Source organism: Muntiacus reevesi, chromosome 1 (assembly GCF_963930625.1).
Source record: "Muntiacus reevesi chromosome 1, mMunRee1.1, whole genome shotgun sequence".
NCBI lineage: Eukaryota > Metazoa > Chordata > Mammalia > Artiodactyla > Cervidae > Muntiacus > Muntiacus reevesi.
The window spans coordinates 120,521,248-120,538,594 of NC_089249.1; the positions used below are offsets into that span (position 1 = coordinate 120,521,248).

Consider the following 17,347-nt stretch of genomic DNA (forward strand, 5'->3'; position numbering starts at 1 on the left):
ATATTAAAAAGCAGAGACATTACTTTGCCAACAAAGGTCCGTCTGGTCAAGGCTATGGTTTTCCCAGTGGTCATGTATGGATGTGAGAGTTGGACTGTGAAGAAAGCTGAGCACCGAAGAATTGACGCTTTTGAACTGTGGTGTTGGAGAAGACTCTTGAGAATCCCTTGGAATGCAAGGAGATCCAACCAGTCCATCCTAAAAGAGATCAGTCCTGGGTGTTCATTGGAAGGATTGATGCTGAAGCTGAAACTCCAGTACTGTGGCCACCTCATGAGAAGAGTTGATTCATTGGAAAAGACCTTGATGCTGGGAGTGATTGGGGGCAGGAGGAGAAGGGGACAACAGATGGCTGGATGGCATCACCGACTCAATGGGCATGAGTTTGAGTAAACTCCGGGAGTTGGTGATGGACAGGAAGGCCTGGCGTGCTGCGATTCATGGGGTCGCAAAGAGTCAGACACGACTGAGCAGCTGAACTGAACTGAACTGAACTGAAGTAATGGATCGAAATGCTGTGTTAATGAGTTGGAAGACACAATACTGTTAAGACGTCGATTCTCCTTAAATTGATCTATAATTCTATGCAATGCCAGTCAAATGACCAGCAGGCATTTTTTTGGTAGAAATTTACAAGCTTATTTATATGGAAAAGCAAAGGACCTAAGAGTGCTGGATAATACTACCTGATTTCAAGATTTATCATAAAGGTATCCAAACAGTGCCATATTGGCATAAATATATACAAAATATCAACAGAATACAATTGAGTCCAGAACTAGATCTATAGATATATGATCATTTATTTTTTCAACAAAGTTGCAGAGATAGTTCAATAAATCGTGCTGGAACAATTGGATATCCAAAGGCAAAAAAACCAACCACCAAAGCCACTATCAACAATAAGACTTAAATCCTTATTCCACACCATATACAAAAATTAACTCAAAAATTATAGTCCCAAATCTAAGAAAACATAAGACCTTGAGCGAGGCAAATATTCCTTAGACAAGTGACACTAAAAGCACTATCCATAAAATAAATAATTTATAAACTGGACTTCATCAAAATTTAAAACTTCTGCACTTTGAAAGACACTGTAGAGAGAATGAAAAATTACATACAACAAGAAAATATTTTTGAATCATGTATATAACAAAGGACTTGTACCCTGAATATGTAAAAGTTCTACACAATAACATATTAAAAAAACCAGCCCAATAAAAAGATGGGCAAAAGATCTGAACAATACCTAAGAAGATCTATAGATAAAACAAGCACATAAAAAAAAAACTCAACATCCTCGGTCATTACAGAAATGAAAATTAAAACCATACCTAATAACCAAGGAGAGAGCTGTAAAACATTGATAAAGGAAATTGAAAACGATTCAAAGTAATGGAAAGATATACCATGCTCTTGGATTAGAAGAATTAACATTGTTAAAATGGTCATACTATACAAAGCAATCTTCAGATTAAAAAACAAAGAAAAACACACCTAATGGAATGAAGAAGACTGATCACACCAAATTCCTGAGGACACAGAACAAGTGGATTGCTCACACACTGCTGGTGGGAATGTAAAATGGCACAACTAGTTCGGAAAATAGTTTGGCAATTTTGCAGAACTTAGCATACACCTACCACATGGCCCAGTCACTTCACTCCTAGATACTTATCCAAGAAAAATGTACATGTTCACACACACACGCCTGTACACAAGTGACCAAGGCAGTTTAGTTGTAATCCCTAATAAATGGGAACAACCTAAATGCCTATGAACAACTGGGTGGACAAACAATGAACAAAGTATTGTATATCCACACAATAAAACATTACTTAGTAATAAAAATCAATGAACTATTGATACATATTATAACACAAATGAATCCTAAGTTAATTATTCTGGGAGAAAGAAACCAGACCCCTTCCCTCCCCCTAAAAAAGTACATTCTGAATAATTCCTTTTATATAAAAATCTAGGAAAAATAAACTAATCTTCAGTGAGAGCCTACCAGTGTTGCCTGGGGAATACAAGAGCAGAGAAGGGCAGGAAGGAGAGATTGTAAAGGTTTATGAGGAACCTGTGGGGATGATGGATATGTTTGTTATCTTAATTTTGGTAATGGTTTCATGGGTGTATACAAATGTCAGAGCTTATCAGATTTTATACTTAAACACATGCAGTTTATTATATGGCAACCATATTTCAATGAAGCTGTTAACTTTTAAAATTGATTTAAATTGAATAAAATTAAAAGTTCAGTTCATCAATTACATTAGTCACATTTCAAGTTTTTAATTGCCACATGCAGCTCGTGGCTACCATGGTGGATAGTACCTATGTAGGACATTTTCATCACTGCTCAAGGTACTATTGGAAGCAGTTGGTCTAACTGACACATTAAAAAAAGCATCTATTTCTTTCATTCCTCCTCCATTTAACTTCCCCAAGCTTCAAACATGGGAACAAGCATGGAAGCATGGCACTGATATATAAATTATAGGAGAATTTTTTAAAGCAGATTTTATTAAGTTTAATGTAACTTTAATATAAAAGGCACCTTCTATTCATAAACATATATAGCAAACTATTTTTTCATTTAGTTATCATAGCTTCTACAGATTACATTAGCTTCTTGCAAAGCTCAAGTTGAAGGAGATTTTAAGCTAAAATGACAGGGGAAAAATGAAACAGACAACACTGTCTTGGAGCATACTTCTTCCTTGTAAGCAATGTGGTTAGAGCCAAAATATAACTCCTAGAATAAACATTTTTTCATATACTTAGAGATATTTTATGTCTGAAATACATAGCATGTTTCAGAATACACTACATAATGCAACAAAATTTTCCTATTTAAAAGTATCAAGCATATAACTCATAATAAATATAATCAGAAGTTTCAACTGTAAAAACAGATGTAAAAAAGAGACTTTGGTATATGCAGAAATGTTTCACATTCAAGGAACAGTTCATAAAGTGAGGACAGAGAAACTGTTAAACTTAGTATTCTTACTGACAGTTTTTTCCTTCCCTTCCTATAGCTTTCATTTTTGAGATGGGTGGTTTTATTGAAAAAAGATTCAATCTCTCTTTTCTGTTCCCCCTCACACATACACCCTGCACCCCTCCCCACACCCTCCCCACTATGGACTTGGGAGGCAGAGTCTCTGTTTGCTCTGTGTTTTTGTTCAATATACAGAATTCAGGGCTGGAATCTGCAACCTTCCCTGTTTTAAAGCCTGATACACTAACCCTTTATGCACTTTGATGTCTGAGTCATCTCTTAGAAATGGAATACAGAAAAAGGCAATTGGGGTTGGGGGCAGAGGGGAAGCTGATCACCAGTGTAGACCAATCAACCAAGACAACCCCCAACAGTGTATTGTAGTAGATAAGCAAGAAGTATAAAAACAGAACCCAAGTCCCTCTGTTGTTTGCAGAAGCAGAACTCACAAGCCAGTTTCACTTACTTTTTTACACCGACAGAGCCATTTTCCTTGTTTTCCATGTCAACAGATAGCATGGGGAGGCTGCAGGGTTCCTTTACTTCAGCAACTAATCAATAAGGGAGAAAAGCTCGTGTTTAATTCTTTGAAAGTGAGAGAAGAATATATATTCTGAATCGGAAACATAATGGTCCCTTTTACAGCCTCACACCAATTCACGTATATGTTTGCTTAAATCTCCAGTTCCCTCAGCGATTGGAGAGATGTGATTAAACCTAAAGAATTGGAGGAGACAGACTGGGGTGCTTTCATCTGTGCTGGCACTCCCTGCCTCGACAATAAGCATTTGCAAATGATATTGAATCCTTGTTCAAAACAAGTGCTGTGTGAACTGGCACAGCTTCTCCCAGTGCCAAGCTCTCACTTAAGACACTGAAACTCATAAATGAGTCAAAGTCGATAAAAACAATCCCCCTTTTCCTCCCCTTTCCACCTCGGGCTGTGATTTCTTTTTTTCTTACTCTATTTGTGTGTTGTATTTTTTTTTTTTCTGTCCACTCCCACTTCTCCTCTCTTTTTTCACTGCGATGCAAAAGATCACTTAAAGCTTTTGTCAGCAAGTATTCCCCTACCTCATATATTCTCAATGAAAATCTTAAAAACCTGTCTGTGAGATGGCCATGCTCTGGCAAAGCTGGAAGCTCACGAAAATGTCAGATAGCCCTTAACACAGAAAGGTGCTGCTGGTGTGTGTGTGTGTGTGTGTGCGTGTGTGTGTAAGAGAGGGTAGGCAGCTCATTAGATTTATGTAAAAATCATCAAAACATTCAAGGAGATATAGTAGCATCCATCACTTCGTCTTTTTGTTTAGTAGGAAGAACACAGAAAAAATAAAATCCCTCTACAATTAATATGCAATTAGCAAGATGAAAAAAGCTACGAACAAAACTGCTGGGAAAAAAAAAAAAAAAACTAGTTCTGAAACGTGCTTGTTCTTCTACAGCTGAAGCCATAAATTAAATACATTTCCTCTCAAATCACTCTATACTTCGGCACTTCTTCCCTAGGGATTACTCTGACATGACAAGTGCATCATTTAGTATATTCACAAGATTTTATCACTGTTACAGAAGTAGATGATTAACAAATAATACTATAAGTGTGGGATAATCTTCACTGCTGATATGCACACACACATACGCACACACACACACACACAAACTTCCAGTCACTACCCCACTTAGATCATTCATAGAGAAATCCAACATTTAATATACATCTAGATATTAACATACATCCACACACCGTTACAGAGTAGACAGAAGACAGTGCTGCTTGCTCCATGCCAAAAGAATGATTTCACTTCAGTTGGAAACTGTTACACATTCACCATTTTCTAAGCATCTCAGAAACAAAACCAAACAAAACACTCACAATGATACTCTGCAACACCACACTACATTGTCTTATTATTATGATTTTCTTTTCTTGTGGAAGAGTAAAAAGAAAACCTACCTAGAAGCAACTAAAACATATCATTTTTTATAGGCTTATCAAGAACAGCCAAAGAAACCCCAATGTTTTCTTTCACAAAGTAGGCTGGCAAAGGAATTCAATAAGGAGGCACAATTTGACACAGTGAAATAAAACCAGGCTGGCTCTCAGCCAACATGACGTTAGGAATCACACACAAGCTGCACCAGCTGCCTTCTGGTTCATGGCTGACTTTTTAAAGCTACAGCGTGCCTGTTCACTTTTGCTAACTACCTTCTGCACAATTAGTGCGAGTGAACGAACCACGCGTCCCCAAGCTGCAGAATTGTCCCTGCACCTGTCTTGATCAAAGGAAAACAAACTGTATCAAGAGGGTATTATTTTCTTCCTCCCCTTCCTTGTTTCTGCATCATATGTCTTTGCTGTTCTGAGCAGGAATGCCATGTATCAAACTATTTGTTTTTTCTTCCCTGTGGGAGAAACAATAAGAGAAAGTCCAGTGCTTATGGGCTATATTCAGTGAACACCCAGAAGCTGCAGTCCTGTGTTGCTCTTTTGCTGACAAAGTTCCCAGGGCTGGCTTTCAAGCTCTTTGTGAGAATAAGGAAAGCACGGCCCAGCAGAAAATCCTTTTACTTCATTATGCAGGAGGTAACATATTTCAGAGAGGATGCAAAGGAGATGACGAGATCGCCTGAGAACGCCCACATTCTTTAATTTTGGCATTCATCCTACCAGATGAAGTCAGCCAAAAGCTCAAAATAAAACAAACTTTATTCTACGAAACAAAAACAATTAGTCTGGGAGGTTTCATTTTACCAGATCTCCCCAGTTGCGTAAAAAGCGTAATTCAACAAATTCAACATTTCTTTTCTATGAGCACCTGCTACTATATTAATTACATATGAAAAAGAAGATTTGTGCCAACCCTCAAATTCATAGTATCTTCCACCATCCTAAGTCCCAGTTCGGGAAAGGGGAAGGTAGCATAAAGGCCTGGCATGATCTTTTGATTAAGTTACCCTGATCAATCTCACAGTTCTCTTGCTTGACTAGGAACTACTGCTCAAGGGAAACATTCCCATTCCACAAACATACTGTATATAACTAGAAACATAAATGATTGTCATTGAAATAAACAATCAATATTTGCACACGTTTAGGTCAAGATGTCAACAAAATCTCTCAAGGTAGGGCAGAAGGATCCTAGAAAAAGTCATCTCCTGCTGTAATACTGTATAGACTGGGCAGAATTGAGGAGAAAGCTACTGGTCTCTCTTTTCTTTAGCAATTTTTAAGGGTACTAGAAAATCATCAACTATGATCTAAATTTGCAATCTGAATTTCAAAGTCAATTTTCTTCCCCTTACTTATTGCAGGAATGGTATCACAAATTTTCAACTTCTTGAAAGATCATCACTGAGAAAAACTTCAAATGCTCTCTCTGCCCATCTTTGCCATTGCCCCCTTGAAAGAGCAAATGATAATAACTTAGGGAAGACTTCTAAATATTCTTTTATTTTTGAGTACTATTTTTTGAGCACAGCTCAAACAAGTGGTTTTTTTCTTGGTTTGTTTTATCACCAATGATCAAAATGATGAGCTCTTCTGTCGACAGAGGACTCTTTCACCAACAAATTCCATAATGCTTTTGAACTTGATCTGAGGTGTCTAAACTGCTTTCTAACTAAATTCAAATGGAAGGGGTCTGGGCTGTGAGTCCTGGGGGCAAGGGATAGAGAAGAGAGTACCCTGACAGCACTGTCATGGCACTGCTTAGATCAATATTAGGTTCAGCCCTCCACTCTTGAAAGAAGAGAGGCAAAGCAAGTGTAGTTATACTGACTCTTAGACACCCTCACAGGAGAAAGGATTCTGTTTCTCCAAGAATTTCTTCCTATGTATAGAAGAGGGCATCCCTTACTGTCTTGCCTGTTGTGATCAAAATTTGCCTGTTAGACAAGGGTGTGGGTTTCAGAAGGTGTTGTCAAAAATCAATCCCATTTTATAAAAAATGAGCCACATATCCTGACTACAGAAGGTTTCATTCATCAGCTAATTTCTAATTTTGGAGTAAACTGACATTTGTGGGTATAAGCATCTATACTAGTACTCAACCACTTCCTCCTCACTCCCTCCAACAAAGTGATATTAACCCTCTTCTCTGCTAATAAAAATTAAGCATATTTGTGTGTAGTGTGGTTCCTGGTGTGTGTGTAGGGCATAGCATAAATGCAGTATGTGTGATGAGTGTATGCTGTGTAATATGTGTGGGTGTTGTACCTGTGGTATATGTGTGTGTGTGTGCGTAGTGTCGTGGTGTTCGTGTGTTTGCACAATGTGCAGTATGCATTGTGCTTGTGTCTGTAAGAGAAGTGAGAGAGAGAGATAGAAACCAACAAGACCCTCTGATGCAGGCTATCAAGGGATGTGCTAAAGTAACTTCAGAGGTCCTCGAGCTGAGATTCTGGAGCAGTACTCTCGGGGACACTTGGAAATGGGCTCAGATAGGAAAGGAGATGGGTCAGGAAGGATGGGAAACTGGTGCCTCAGTAGGCTTCTTTTATTGATCTCTCATCCCCCAGTGAGCAAGCACCCCCCCGGGGAACCATCCGCTCCGCCTTGCCTCCAGGTATCCGCCCGCAGGCGGCTCCAGACAGAATCTCCGAGCGCAGACCTGGGTACACAGCGCTGCAGAAGTCATCTCAAGAAGTCGCCGAAGGGCAGGGCCGAGCCCAGCAGGGCCCTAGAGGGTCTCTAGGGAAAACAGAGGAGGGCCTGGAGAGGGGGCGGTGGGGGCAGAACCTAGGGCAGGAGAGGGGATGCCGGAGAGACTCTAATCAGCGGGCACGTCCGATAGCCAAACGACTCGCTTGTGGCACTGGTGACAGAGGGGAAAGTTTCTGGCTAAGATTTTCAAGAAGAAATCGTTTGTCTTTGGGACTGGGGGCTCCCCCGGGGAACTCGTCTTTGGAAGGGGAGTAGGGAGGTGTGGCGCTCGGTAAGCGCCCAGCCGAGCCTTGCCATCTCCTGGTCCCCTCCTGCTAGCTCCGCCCTGTAACCCCCGGGGAGCCGCAGCGCTCCGCGGGGCCGGGCACGCTTCTGCCCCCACTTCCACTCCGGGGTGACAGATAACACACTCGGGGGTACAACAAGCTTGCAGGAGCACCGGACACACAGCAGAGACGAGGGAGGGCAGGGCAGTTTTTCTCGTGGCTTTCTTCGTTTCCTTCCATGCTGGACAGGGGGGGTAGGACGAGCGCGTTCCCAGTGCCCTCGTAGCACGAGCGATCACTTACCTCCCCGCATGGCCAGCGCCGGGAGGCTTTCCCCGGTGCAGAGCTCGCCGGCCGCCACGCGCCCAGCCCCAGTGCACCCGGCCGGGCGCGCGGGGCACGCCGGGACTTGTAGTCTCCGCCCTCGGGGCGAGGGTCCGAGGGCTGGGTCGGCGAGGAAGCCGGGAGGCCCGGGAGGGAAGGGTTGGGGCCGGGGCGCTAAGAAGGTAAAGGGAGGTCATTTGCAGGAACTTAAAACTTCCTGGGAGCTGGAGGTGCGAAACACTCCGAGAGAGGCTTTTAAGCAGGGAGTTTTCAGGCTAATAGCTTTTTCTTCCTGTCTCATTCGCACGTGGCAACTCTGATGAAGTTTTGAGCTGGGTTTTGGCAGTTATGACAAGCCGAGATTTCCTCGGGCCAAGTCCATATTAGAGCGTTACTCCTTTCACCCAAACACACAAGTGGCATCCACTGCTTGGGACACCTATTGTGTGGCTCACTCAGTTGAAGCCCTGGGCATGCAAAGGGAGAGTGAATAATTGCCCATTCCGTTTGAACAGTACTTTACAGTTTACAAAGCACTTTTTACTGACTTAATTCATTTTATTAGAACCAGAAAGCGACACAGATACTCGGAGGAAAACTAAAAAATGGAAGGAGTTTTTTGTATTCGCACTTCCGGAGGTTGGGGGTCCCAGCACCTTTCGTCCTCCCCCTCCCACCCTTCGCCCTCACCCGCGCCGCCCCCGCAGACCCCCCAACACAATTGTTTTTTTCTTCCACCCCTTTTCTTAGCAGCTGGGAAGAGAGCGTGAGGAGGGCTGCGTCGGATGTGGTGGGCGCAGTGAAACAGGGGAGCCTGCTGTGAAGGACTTCCTTGAAAGAGCTGATAATAAATCTTTACTAAATATGGAAATAAGTGAAACCAAAAGAAGAACCTATGGACTGGAAGAATGGAGGGGGAAGGAAAAGGCAGGTAGCACAGATGCAAAGACTGAAGGAGGTAGCGATTAGGCTAGAGACCATATAAGAAAGTTGTGTCCAAAAAATTAAAATGAAAAGAAAAAAAAAGCAAAATCAGGGATTTTTTTAGAAGCCAGATAGACCTAGAATCTTGCTGTTGTCACTTTGGGGCTAGTTCTGTGACCTTAGGTGAGTTGTTTAACCTCCCCAAGCCTCTTTTTCATCTTTAAATTTTAAATAATAACAATTCCTACTATGAATAATGAATCATTCCTATCTTGTCATGTGGCTGTGCAGATTAAAAGAAGTAAGAAGCATTTAGTATAATGCCTGGCATATAATGAACACTCAATTAAACATTATAATTGAACGCTTATGATATGCCAGGTACTATGTGTCTGTGTGGGTGCTTAGTTGCTCGGTCGTATCCAACTCCTTCTGTCCCCATGGACTGTAGCTGGTCAGTCTCCTCTGTCCATGGGACTTTCCAGGCAAGAATACTGGAGTGGGTTGCCATTTCCTACTCCAGGGAATCTTCCTGACCCACATCTCCTGCATTGCAGGCTAATTCTTTACCACTAAGCTGCCAGGGAAGTTCCTAAAGCTAAGTATAAATAATATTATTAATAGATTATTTAATTAAATTAATTCTAAATAGTTAATTATTAATATTGTTTGGAGAAAATCCTTTTGTGTTTGTATCAAAAGATTAATTGGCGTAGAAGTACTAGTTAGGAGGCTGTAACAATATTCTAAGTTATAGGTGATGAGGGTTTGAACTAGTGATAAAAAAGGAAGCAAATACGAGACACCTCAGGCGGCAAATGGACAGAATGGTACAATCAACTGGACTCAGGAATGAGGAGTAGGAGACAAAGATGGTTGTCCTTTCTAGATTAAGTGGATGATGTCATTCCTATAAGTAGGTACAACTGATGGAATAACAGGTTTTGGAAGAAGGTGACTGATTTTGGACGCGTATAACTGGAGGCTTCCTGTGTCTCAATGACAAAGTGGCAGTTGGAAGAGTGACTTTGGACATCATGTGTAGAAACAGAACTCTGAGACTTAGTTGAAGATCACTTGGAGAGGAAAAGGGCAGCAGAGGCGGGTAGGGGGAGGGGAGGAGTGAGACTGACACCAGGCAGGAACTGGGGGAGGGGAAAGGGAAAGGTGCAGGAAAGAGAAGTGAGGAGCAGCTTGTCAAAGGCCACTGGACTTGCAGATCAAGATCTCTTGGGATGAAAGTACCTCCAGGATTTGGTTTGGAAATTCAGCAGAGTGATTTTGCTTGTTCCAGTGATTGTAGGTAGGGACCTACTGGATTGTAGTTGTTTGGGAAAATGACACTGGATATCTTGCAATGCTCAGGATAGTCCTGCCCAGCAAAGAACTGTCCCACATCCTATGAGAACTGACTGTCCCACTGTTCATTCGTGTAGATGAAAAACCTGTTTATATTTATGTGAGTCTAGAATCTATTTTATATATAAACATAAACTGTTTTTCACATAGTGAAATGACAGTGCCATTCCTGGAATTAGAATCAGCAGTACAGTTCATTTTGTGCTATCCATTTCATGGTGATTCTACAGATGGATGCAAGCATCTGACTGCTTCATTGGTTCTTTTAGTTTAGGGATACCTGAGCAGTTCCATATTGAATCACACGTTTACGTTTTCCTTTCAGTATCTGAACTTTTAAAAAACTAAATGTGTAGGTAGCTTATGACTTTCCCTTTACAATGTTAAACGATATTAACCCATATTTCTTGTTAAAGGGTGCATTAGGTTTGACAAGGTTGTGAACCATTTTTTCAGTTAACAGATATCTTTTGAGTGACTGCTATGTACTAGGCATCATTCTATTAATAGATACTTGAGATACATCAGTAAGTAAAACATAAAAAGTTTACTGCCTTATGGAGCTTACATTCTAATGTGTGTGGGGGAGAGACAGACAATAATTGATAAATATAAATATAAACTAAATAAGTAAATTATATATATTAGAAAGGAGAAGGCAATGGCAATCCACTTCAGTATTCTTGCCTGGGAAATCCCATGGACGGAGGAGCGTGGTAGGCTACAGTCCATGGGGTCGAGAAGAGTGGGACACAACTGAGCGACTTCATTTTCACTTTTCACTTTCATGCACTGAAGAAGGAAATGGCAATCCACTCCAGGGTTCTTGCCTGGAGAGTCCCAGGGGCAGGAGCCTGGTGGGCTGCCGTCTATGGGGTCGCACACAGTCAGACATGACTGACGTGACTTAGCAGCATATATTAGAAAGTGACAAATGTTATTAAAAGATAAGCAGGATAAAGGAGCTTGGGGTTTCCCAGGTGGCTCTAGTGGTAAAGAACCCACCTGCCAATGCAGGAGGCATAAGAGACTTGGGTTTGATCCCTGGGTCTGGAAGATCCTCGGGAGGAGGACATGGTAACCCACTCCAGTATTCTTGCCCGGAGAATCCCATGGACAGAGGAGCCCTGTGGACTACAGTCCATGGAGTCACAGAGTCAGACATGACTGAAGTGACCTAGCATGCACACACACAAAGGAAATTGAGAATACAGAAGAGAATGTGGGTTGAAATGTTAAGTATAGTAAATTTTATTGAGAAGGTGACTTTCAAAGGAAGAATGGGCATTGGTAAAAGAGTGGCCTTGTGGATTTTTGAGGGAAAAACATTTCAGGGAGAGAGAACAGTTAGGCATAAAGATAGGAATATCTGACAACCTTACCTGCCTCCTGCAAAACCTGTATACAGGTCAAGAAGCAACAGCTAGAACTGAACATGGAACAACTGACTGGTTCAAAATTGGGAAGAGTACATCATGCTGTATACTGTCACCCTGCTTACTTAATTTTTATGTAGAGTACATCATGAGAAATGCAGGGCTGGATGAAGCACAAGCTGGAATCAAGATTGCTGGGAGAACTATCAATAACTTCAGATATGCAGATGATACCAGTCTTATGGCAGAAACAAAAGAGAAACTAAAGAACCTCTTGATGAAGGTGGAAGAGAAGAGTGAAAAAAAACTGGCTTAAAAAACTAAAAATGTTTAGAAAACATTCAAAAAACTAAGATCATGGCATCTGGTCCTATTACTTCATGCAAATAAATGGAGAAACAATGGAAACAGTGACAGACTTTATTTTCTTGGCCTCCAAAATAACTGTAGATGGTGACTACAACCTTGAAATTAAAAGACACTTGCTCCTTGGAAGAAAAACTATGACAAACCTAGACAGCATGTTAAAAAGCAGAGACATTACTTTGCCAACAAAGGTCCATCTAGTCAAACCTATGGTTTTTCCAGTAGTCATGTATTGGTGTGAGAGTTGGATCATAAAGAAAGCTGAGCACTGAATAACTGATACTTTTGAACTGTGGTGCTGGAGAAGGCTCTTGAGAGTCCATTGGACTGCAAGGAGCTCAAACCAGTCAATCCTAAAGGAATCAGTCCTAAATATTCATTGGAAGGACTGATGCTGAAGCTGAAGCTCCAATACTTTGGCCACCTGATGCGAAGAGCCAACTCGTTTGAAAAGACCCTGATGCTGGGAAAGATTGAAGGCAGGAGGAGAAGGGGCAACAAGAGAGGATGAGATGATTGGATGGCATCACCGACTCAATGGACATGAGTTTGAGCAAACTCCAGGAGATTGTGAGGGATAGGGAGGCCTGGCGATCTGTAGTCCATGGGGTTGCAAAGAGTCAGATACCACTGAGTGACTGAACAACAACAGGGTGAGTATGTGTCTGGAGTTTTCAAGACATAGCAAGGATGCCAGTGTGGCTGGGTTAGAGAGAGTTGAGGGTGAGAAGCAGGAACTGAGGATGACCACTGAGTTGGAACAGGGGTGTAGGGTGGAGGACTTTACAAGCCCTTTGCTTTTCATGCTGAATGAAATGGGGAACTACTGTAGACTTTTGCGTGGAAAAATAATATGGTCAGTCATATTTTTAAAGGATTACTCTGGCATCTCTCGCTAGGAGAAATCACAGAACAATGGTGGATAGGCCAGAGGCTATTGCAATAATGGAGGCAAGAAATAATAGTGGCTTGAACCAGGGTGGTAGCAATGAAAAGAGATGTGAGCGAGGACTCATGAATTCCAGGACACTGTAGAAGAGTTTCAGGGATAGGAGAAGCTGGAAGATGGAGACAGATTAGGGGATGTTTGGATCCTTGTCGTAATGAGACTTCAGGTGGGAACTGGGAGTCTGCTCTAGGCTTAGGGACAGGAGACAGCTGTGTTTATAGAGTGAAGTGAAGAAGCTGCTAGAACCAGAAGCATGGAAATTCAGAACAGAGGGGATAATCAATAGACTAACATTCCACAGAAGATGGAACTATGCGTTGTTTATTCTTGGAAGGAAGGTGGAACATTTCTTCCCCTAAGAAAGGAAAGAAAAGACAATGGAATTATTCAGGAAGATTCTAAAGAAAGAAATGTTAAAATTTTTATTCTTTATGAAAACAAACTGTGTGGTAAAAATTAAAAGAGTCAGAAATTAATAATAGAAAGTAAAAATTCCCAATAAATCCATTCCTAGAATAATTTATATTAAATGTTTGGTATGTTTTCTACATTTTTTCTTCTAAGCATATGATTTCTCTTTTTTTGAAGGTGACATTTTCCCCTCTGCCTGGATTACTGTAGGATTTTTTCTTCAATCCTTGAAGTTTTATAAGAAAGCTTTTATTAAATTTTCTTGGAATGTGGTGAACCCTTTTAAAGTGTAATTTCAAGATCTCCTTTATTTCAGAAAATTCTTCTATTATGTAAATTTTTACAATTCCATTTATTCATTCACATCTTCAAAGGCAAGAGTCATTCATATGTCAGTTCTCCATTATCTGTTGTCCACATCTTTCATCTTGTTGGTGATTACTTTCTTTCTAAATCGTATTCTGCTAAATTCTGTGTGATTGTTTTTTTCAATAACTTATCCTCCAAGTTCAATTTTCTTCAGTTTAAGTTTACTTCTTGGTTTTTTAGTGTGATTTTCAATGATGCGTCTGCTGCTATTTTGGAGAGCTTTTAAAAACAAATCTTTGAATGAAGTCAGTGAGATCTAAATTATTGCTCAAATATAAAGTGAGTCATTTGTCTTGCCCCCTCTCCCTGTTTACCTGTGAATCATCCACTTAAAAAGCAAACTGGAATATAGAATGTTGATGGCTTATAATCTTTGATTAGCCATTCAGTGATGGATCAGCTGAACAGCAAGAAAATCTACTGTGGATGACAAAGAGAGGCAGAGAGAGATAAAGGGGAATTTACTTTTTTTTTCTACCTATTACCTACATTTTTAAACAAAGTATTCAAGTGACTTGTAATAATACAAAAAGTAATTTTAAAAATTATTTAACATCCAAATGTAAATAAAACATCAATACCGGAGAAGAAATAAAAATACAGTTAGGTAGATGCAGCATCCTACAAAGTTATTAAAAATTAAGTTATGACCAAATCTTTAAGTTTCCTGGCAACCAAACCAAGAAAAAATAATCCACATAATTAAATATATGATTCCCATTGACTCCAAAAGAAAACCAATAAGTCAGTGAGATGGAAATATTTTGTCACACTGAGTTCTGAAAAAAAAAATCAAATGGGGCAGTGTTCCTAATGACTTTGATTAGTAAATACAATCGTGTCACTCTTTAAGACATTTCTTATAGCATTGCTTAATGAAAACTGAAAACCTAGCATCTAAAATAGTCCAGAGAAAACAAATCCAGTGGCTCTAAGACAACATAACCCAAGCTTGTTGAAAGATATTTCTCTTTGGAGGAATAAATGGTCTTCCTGGACTGAATTGTGTCCTTGTGAAAGGTATGTTGAAGTCCTAATCCCCAGCATCATAGAATGTGACTTATTTGGAAATAGAGTAATCTCAGGTATAATTAGGTAAGATGAAGTCATCCTGGAGTAGGAGGAGGGCCCTACTTCTCTAAGACTGGTGTTCTCACAAGAAGTAAGACACAGAGTAAGGCCTTCCTGAGTGGCTCATTGGTAGGGAATCTGTCTGTCAACGCAGGAGACTTGGGCTTGATCTCTCGGTCAGAAAGATCCCTGGAGGAGGTCATGGCAACCTACTCCAGTATTCTTCTCTGGAGAATCCCATGACAGAGGAGCCTGGTGGGCTACAGTCCATGGCGTTGCAAAGAGTCGGACATGACTGAGCGACTGAGCACCCAAAGCAAGACATAGAGAAGGAGAGACTATGTGAAGAGCACAGAGCACAGAGGGAAAGGGTGCGCTGAAGATGGGAGTTGTGCTGCCTCAAGCCAAGGACCATCTAGGGCTGCCAGAAGCTGGAAGGGGCAAGGCGGGAAACTCCACTAGACCCTCCAAAGGGAACTTGACTCTGTCACAACTTGATGTCAGACTCCTGGCCTCCAGATTGTTTTCATAAAGTTTGTGGTCCTTTATTATGACAGCCTTAAGAAACTAATACAGATAAACTGTATTTCTTTCAACAATATTTTGTTTATTTAATTTATCTTATTGAAGTATAATTGATTTACGTTGTGCTGTACAGCAAAGTATTTGTTATACATGTGTATAGATATTCTTTTTCCCATTCCTTTCCATTATGGTTTATTGTTGTTGTTGTTCAGTCTCTAAGTCATGTCTGACTCTTTGCAGCACGCCAGGCCTCCCTGTCCATCACCAACTCCCGGAGTTTTCCCAAGTTCATCAATCCAACCATCTCATCCTGTGTCCCGCTCTTCTCCTTTTACCAGCATCAGGGTCTTTTCCAATGAGTTGGCTATTCATATCACGTGACCAAAGTATTGGAGCTTCATTTTCAACATCAATCTTACCAATGAGTATTCAGGGTTGACTTCCCTTAGGATTAACTGGTTTGATACTCTTGCTGTCCAAGGGGCTCTCAAGAGTCTTCTCCAGCACCACAATTTAAAAGCATTAATTCTTCAGCACTCAGCCTTCTTTATGGTCCAACTCTCACATCCATTCATTACTACTGGAAAGACAATTGCTTTGACTATACAGACATTTTTCAGCAAAGTGATGCCTTTGCTTTTTAATAACGCAGTCTAGGTTTGTCATAGCCTTCCTTCCAAGAAGCAAGTGTCTTCTAATTTCATGGCTGCAGTCACCATCTGCAGTGATTTTGGAGCCCAAGAAGAGAAAATTTGTCACTGCTTCCACTTTTTCCCTTTCTGTTTGCCATGAAGTGATGGGACCAGATGCCATGATCTTAGTTTTTTGAAGGTTGAGTTTTAAGTCAACTTTTTCACTCTCTTCTTTCACTTTCATCAAGAGGCTCTTTAGTTCCTCTTCACTTTCTGCCATTAGAGTGGTAACATCTGCATATCTGAGGTTGTTGATATTTCTCCCAACAATCTTGATTCCAGTTTGTAACTCATCTAGCCTGGCATTTCACGTGATATACTCTGCATATAAGTTAAATAAGCAGGGTGACAATATACAGCCTCGTCATACTCCTTTCCCAATTTTGAACCAGTCATTTGTTCCATGTAAGGTGCTAACTGTTGCTTATTGACCTGCATACGGGATCTCAGGAGACAGGTAAGATGATCTGGTATTCCTATCTCTGTAATAATTTTTCATGGTTTTTTTGTGATCAACACAGTCAAAGGCTTTAGCGAAGTCAATGAAACAGACATGAATATTTTTCTGGAATTCCCTTACTTTTTCTATGATCCAACTGATGTTTACAATTTGATTGCAAACAGATCTGGTTCCTCTGCTTTTTCTAAGCCTAGCTTGTATATCTGAAAATTCTCAATTCAAGTACTGCCGAAACCTAGCTTGAAGAATTTCAAACAAAACCTTACTAGCGTGGGAAATAAGCGCAATTGCCCAGTAGTTTGAACATTCTTTAGCACTGCCTTTCTTTAGAATTGGGGTGAAAACTGATCTTTTCCAGACCTGTGGCCACCGTTGGGTTTCCCAAGTTCCTGACATTCTGAGTGCAGCATTTTAACACCATTATCTTTTAGTTTTTTAAATTGTTCAGCTGGAATTCTATCACTTCCCCACTAGCTTTACTGATAGTAATGCTTCCTGAGGCCCACTTGACTTCACTTCCAGGATGTCTGGCTCTAGGTGAGTGACCACACCATCGTGGTTATCCAGGTCATCAAC

At 40.7% G+C, this 17,347-nt stretch overlaps 1 protein-coding gene across 1 annotated transcript in view; it reads right to left on the reverse strand.

The window, feature by feature from the left end:
• The window catches only part of SAMD13 (sterile alpha motif domain containing 13), a 50,599-nt gene extending 42,286 nt beyond the window's left edge, over positions 1-8,313 (reverse strand). Inside the window, exons 1-2 of the mRNA XM_065910182.1 lie at positions 8,249-8,313; positions 3,480-3,564 (exon numbers count right to left, since the gene is read on the reverse strand). Of these exons, the coding sequence (XP_065766254.1) occupies positions 3,480-3,564; positions 8,249-8,258 (95 nt within the window). The 5' untranslated portion in view covers positions 8,259-8,313. The remainder of the gene's footprint in view (positions 1-3,479; positions 3,565-8,248) is intronic.
• Between the last annotated feature and the right edge of the window lie 9,034 nt (positions 8,314-17,347).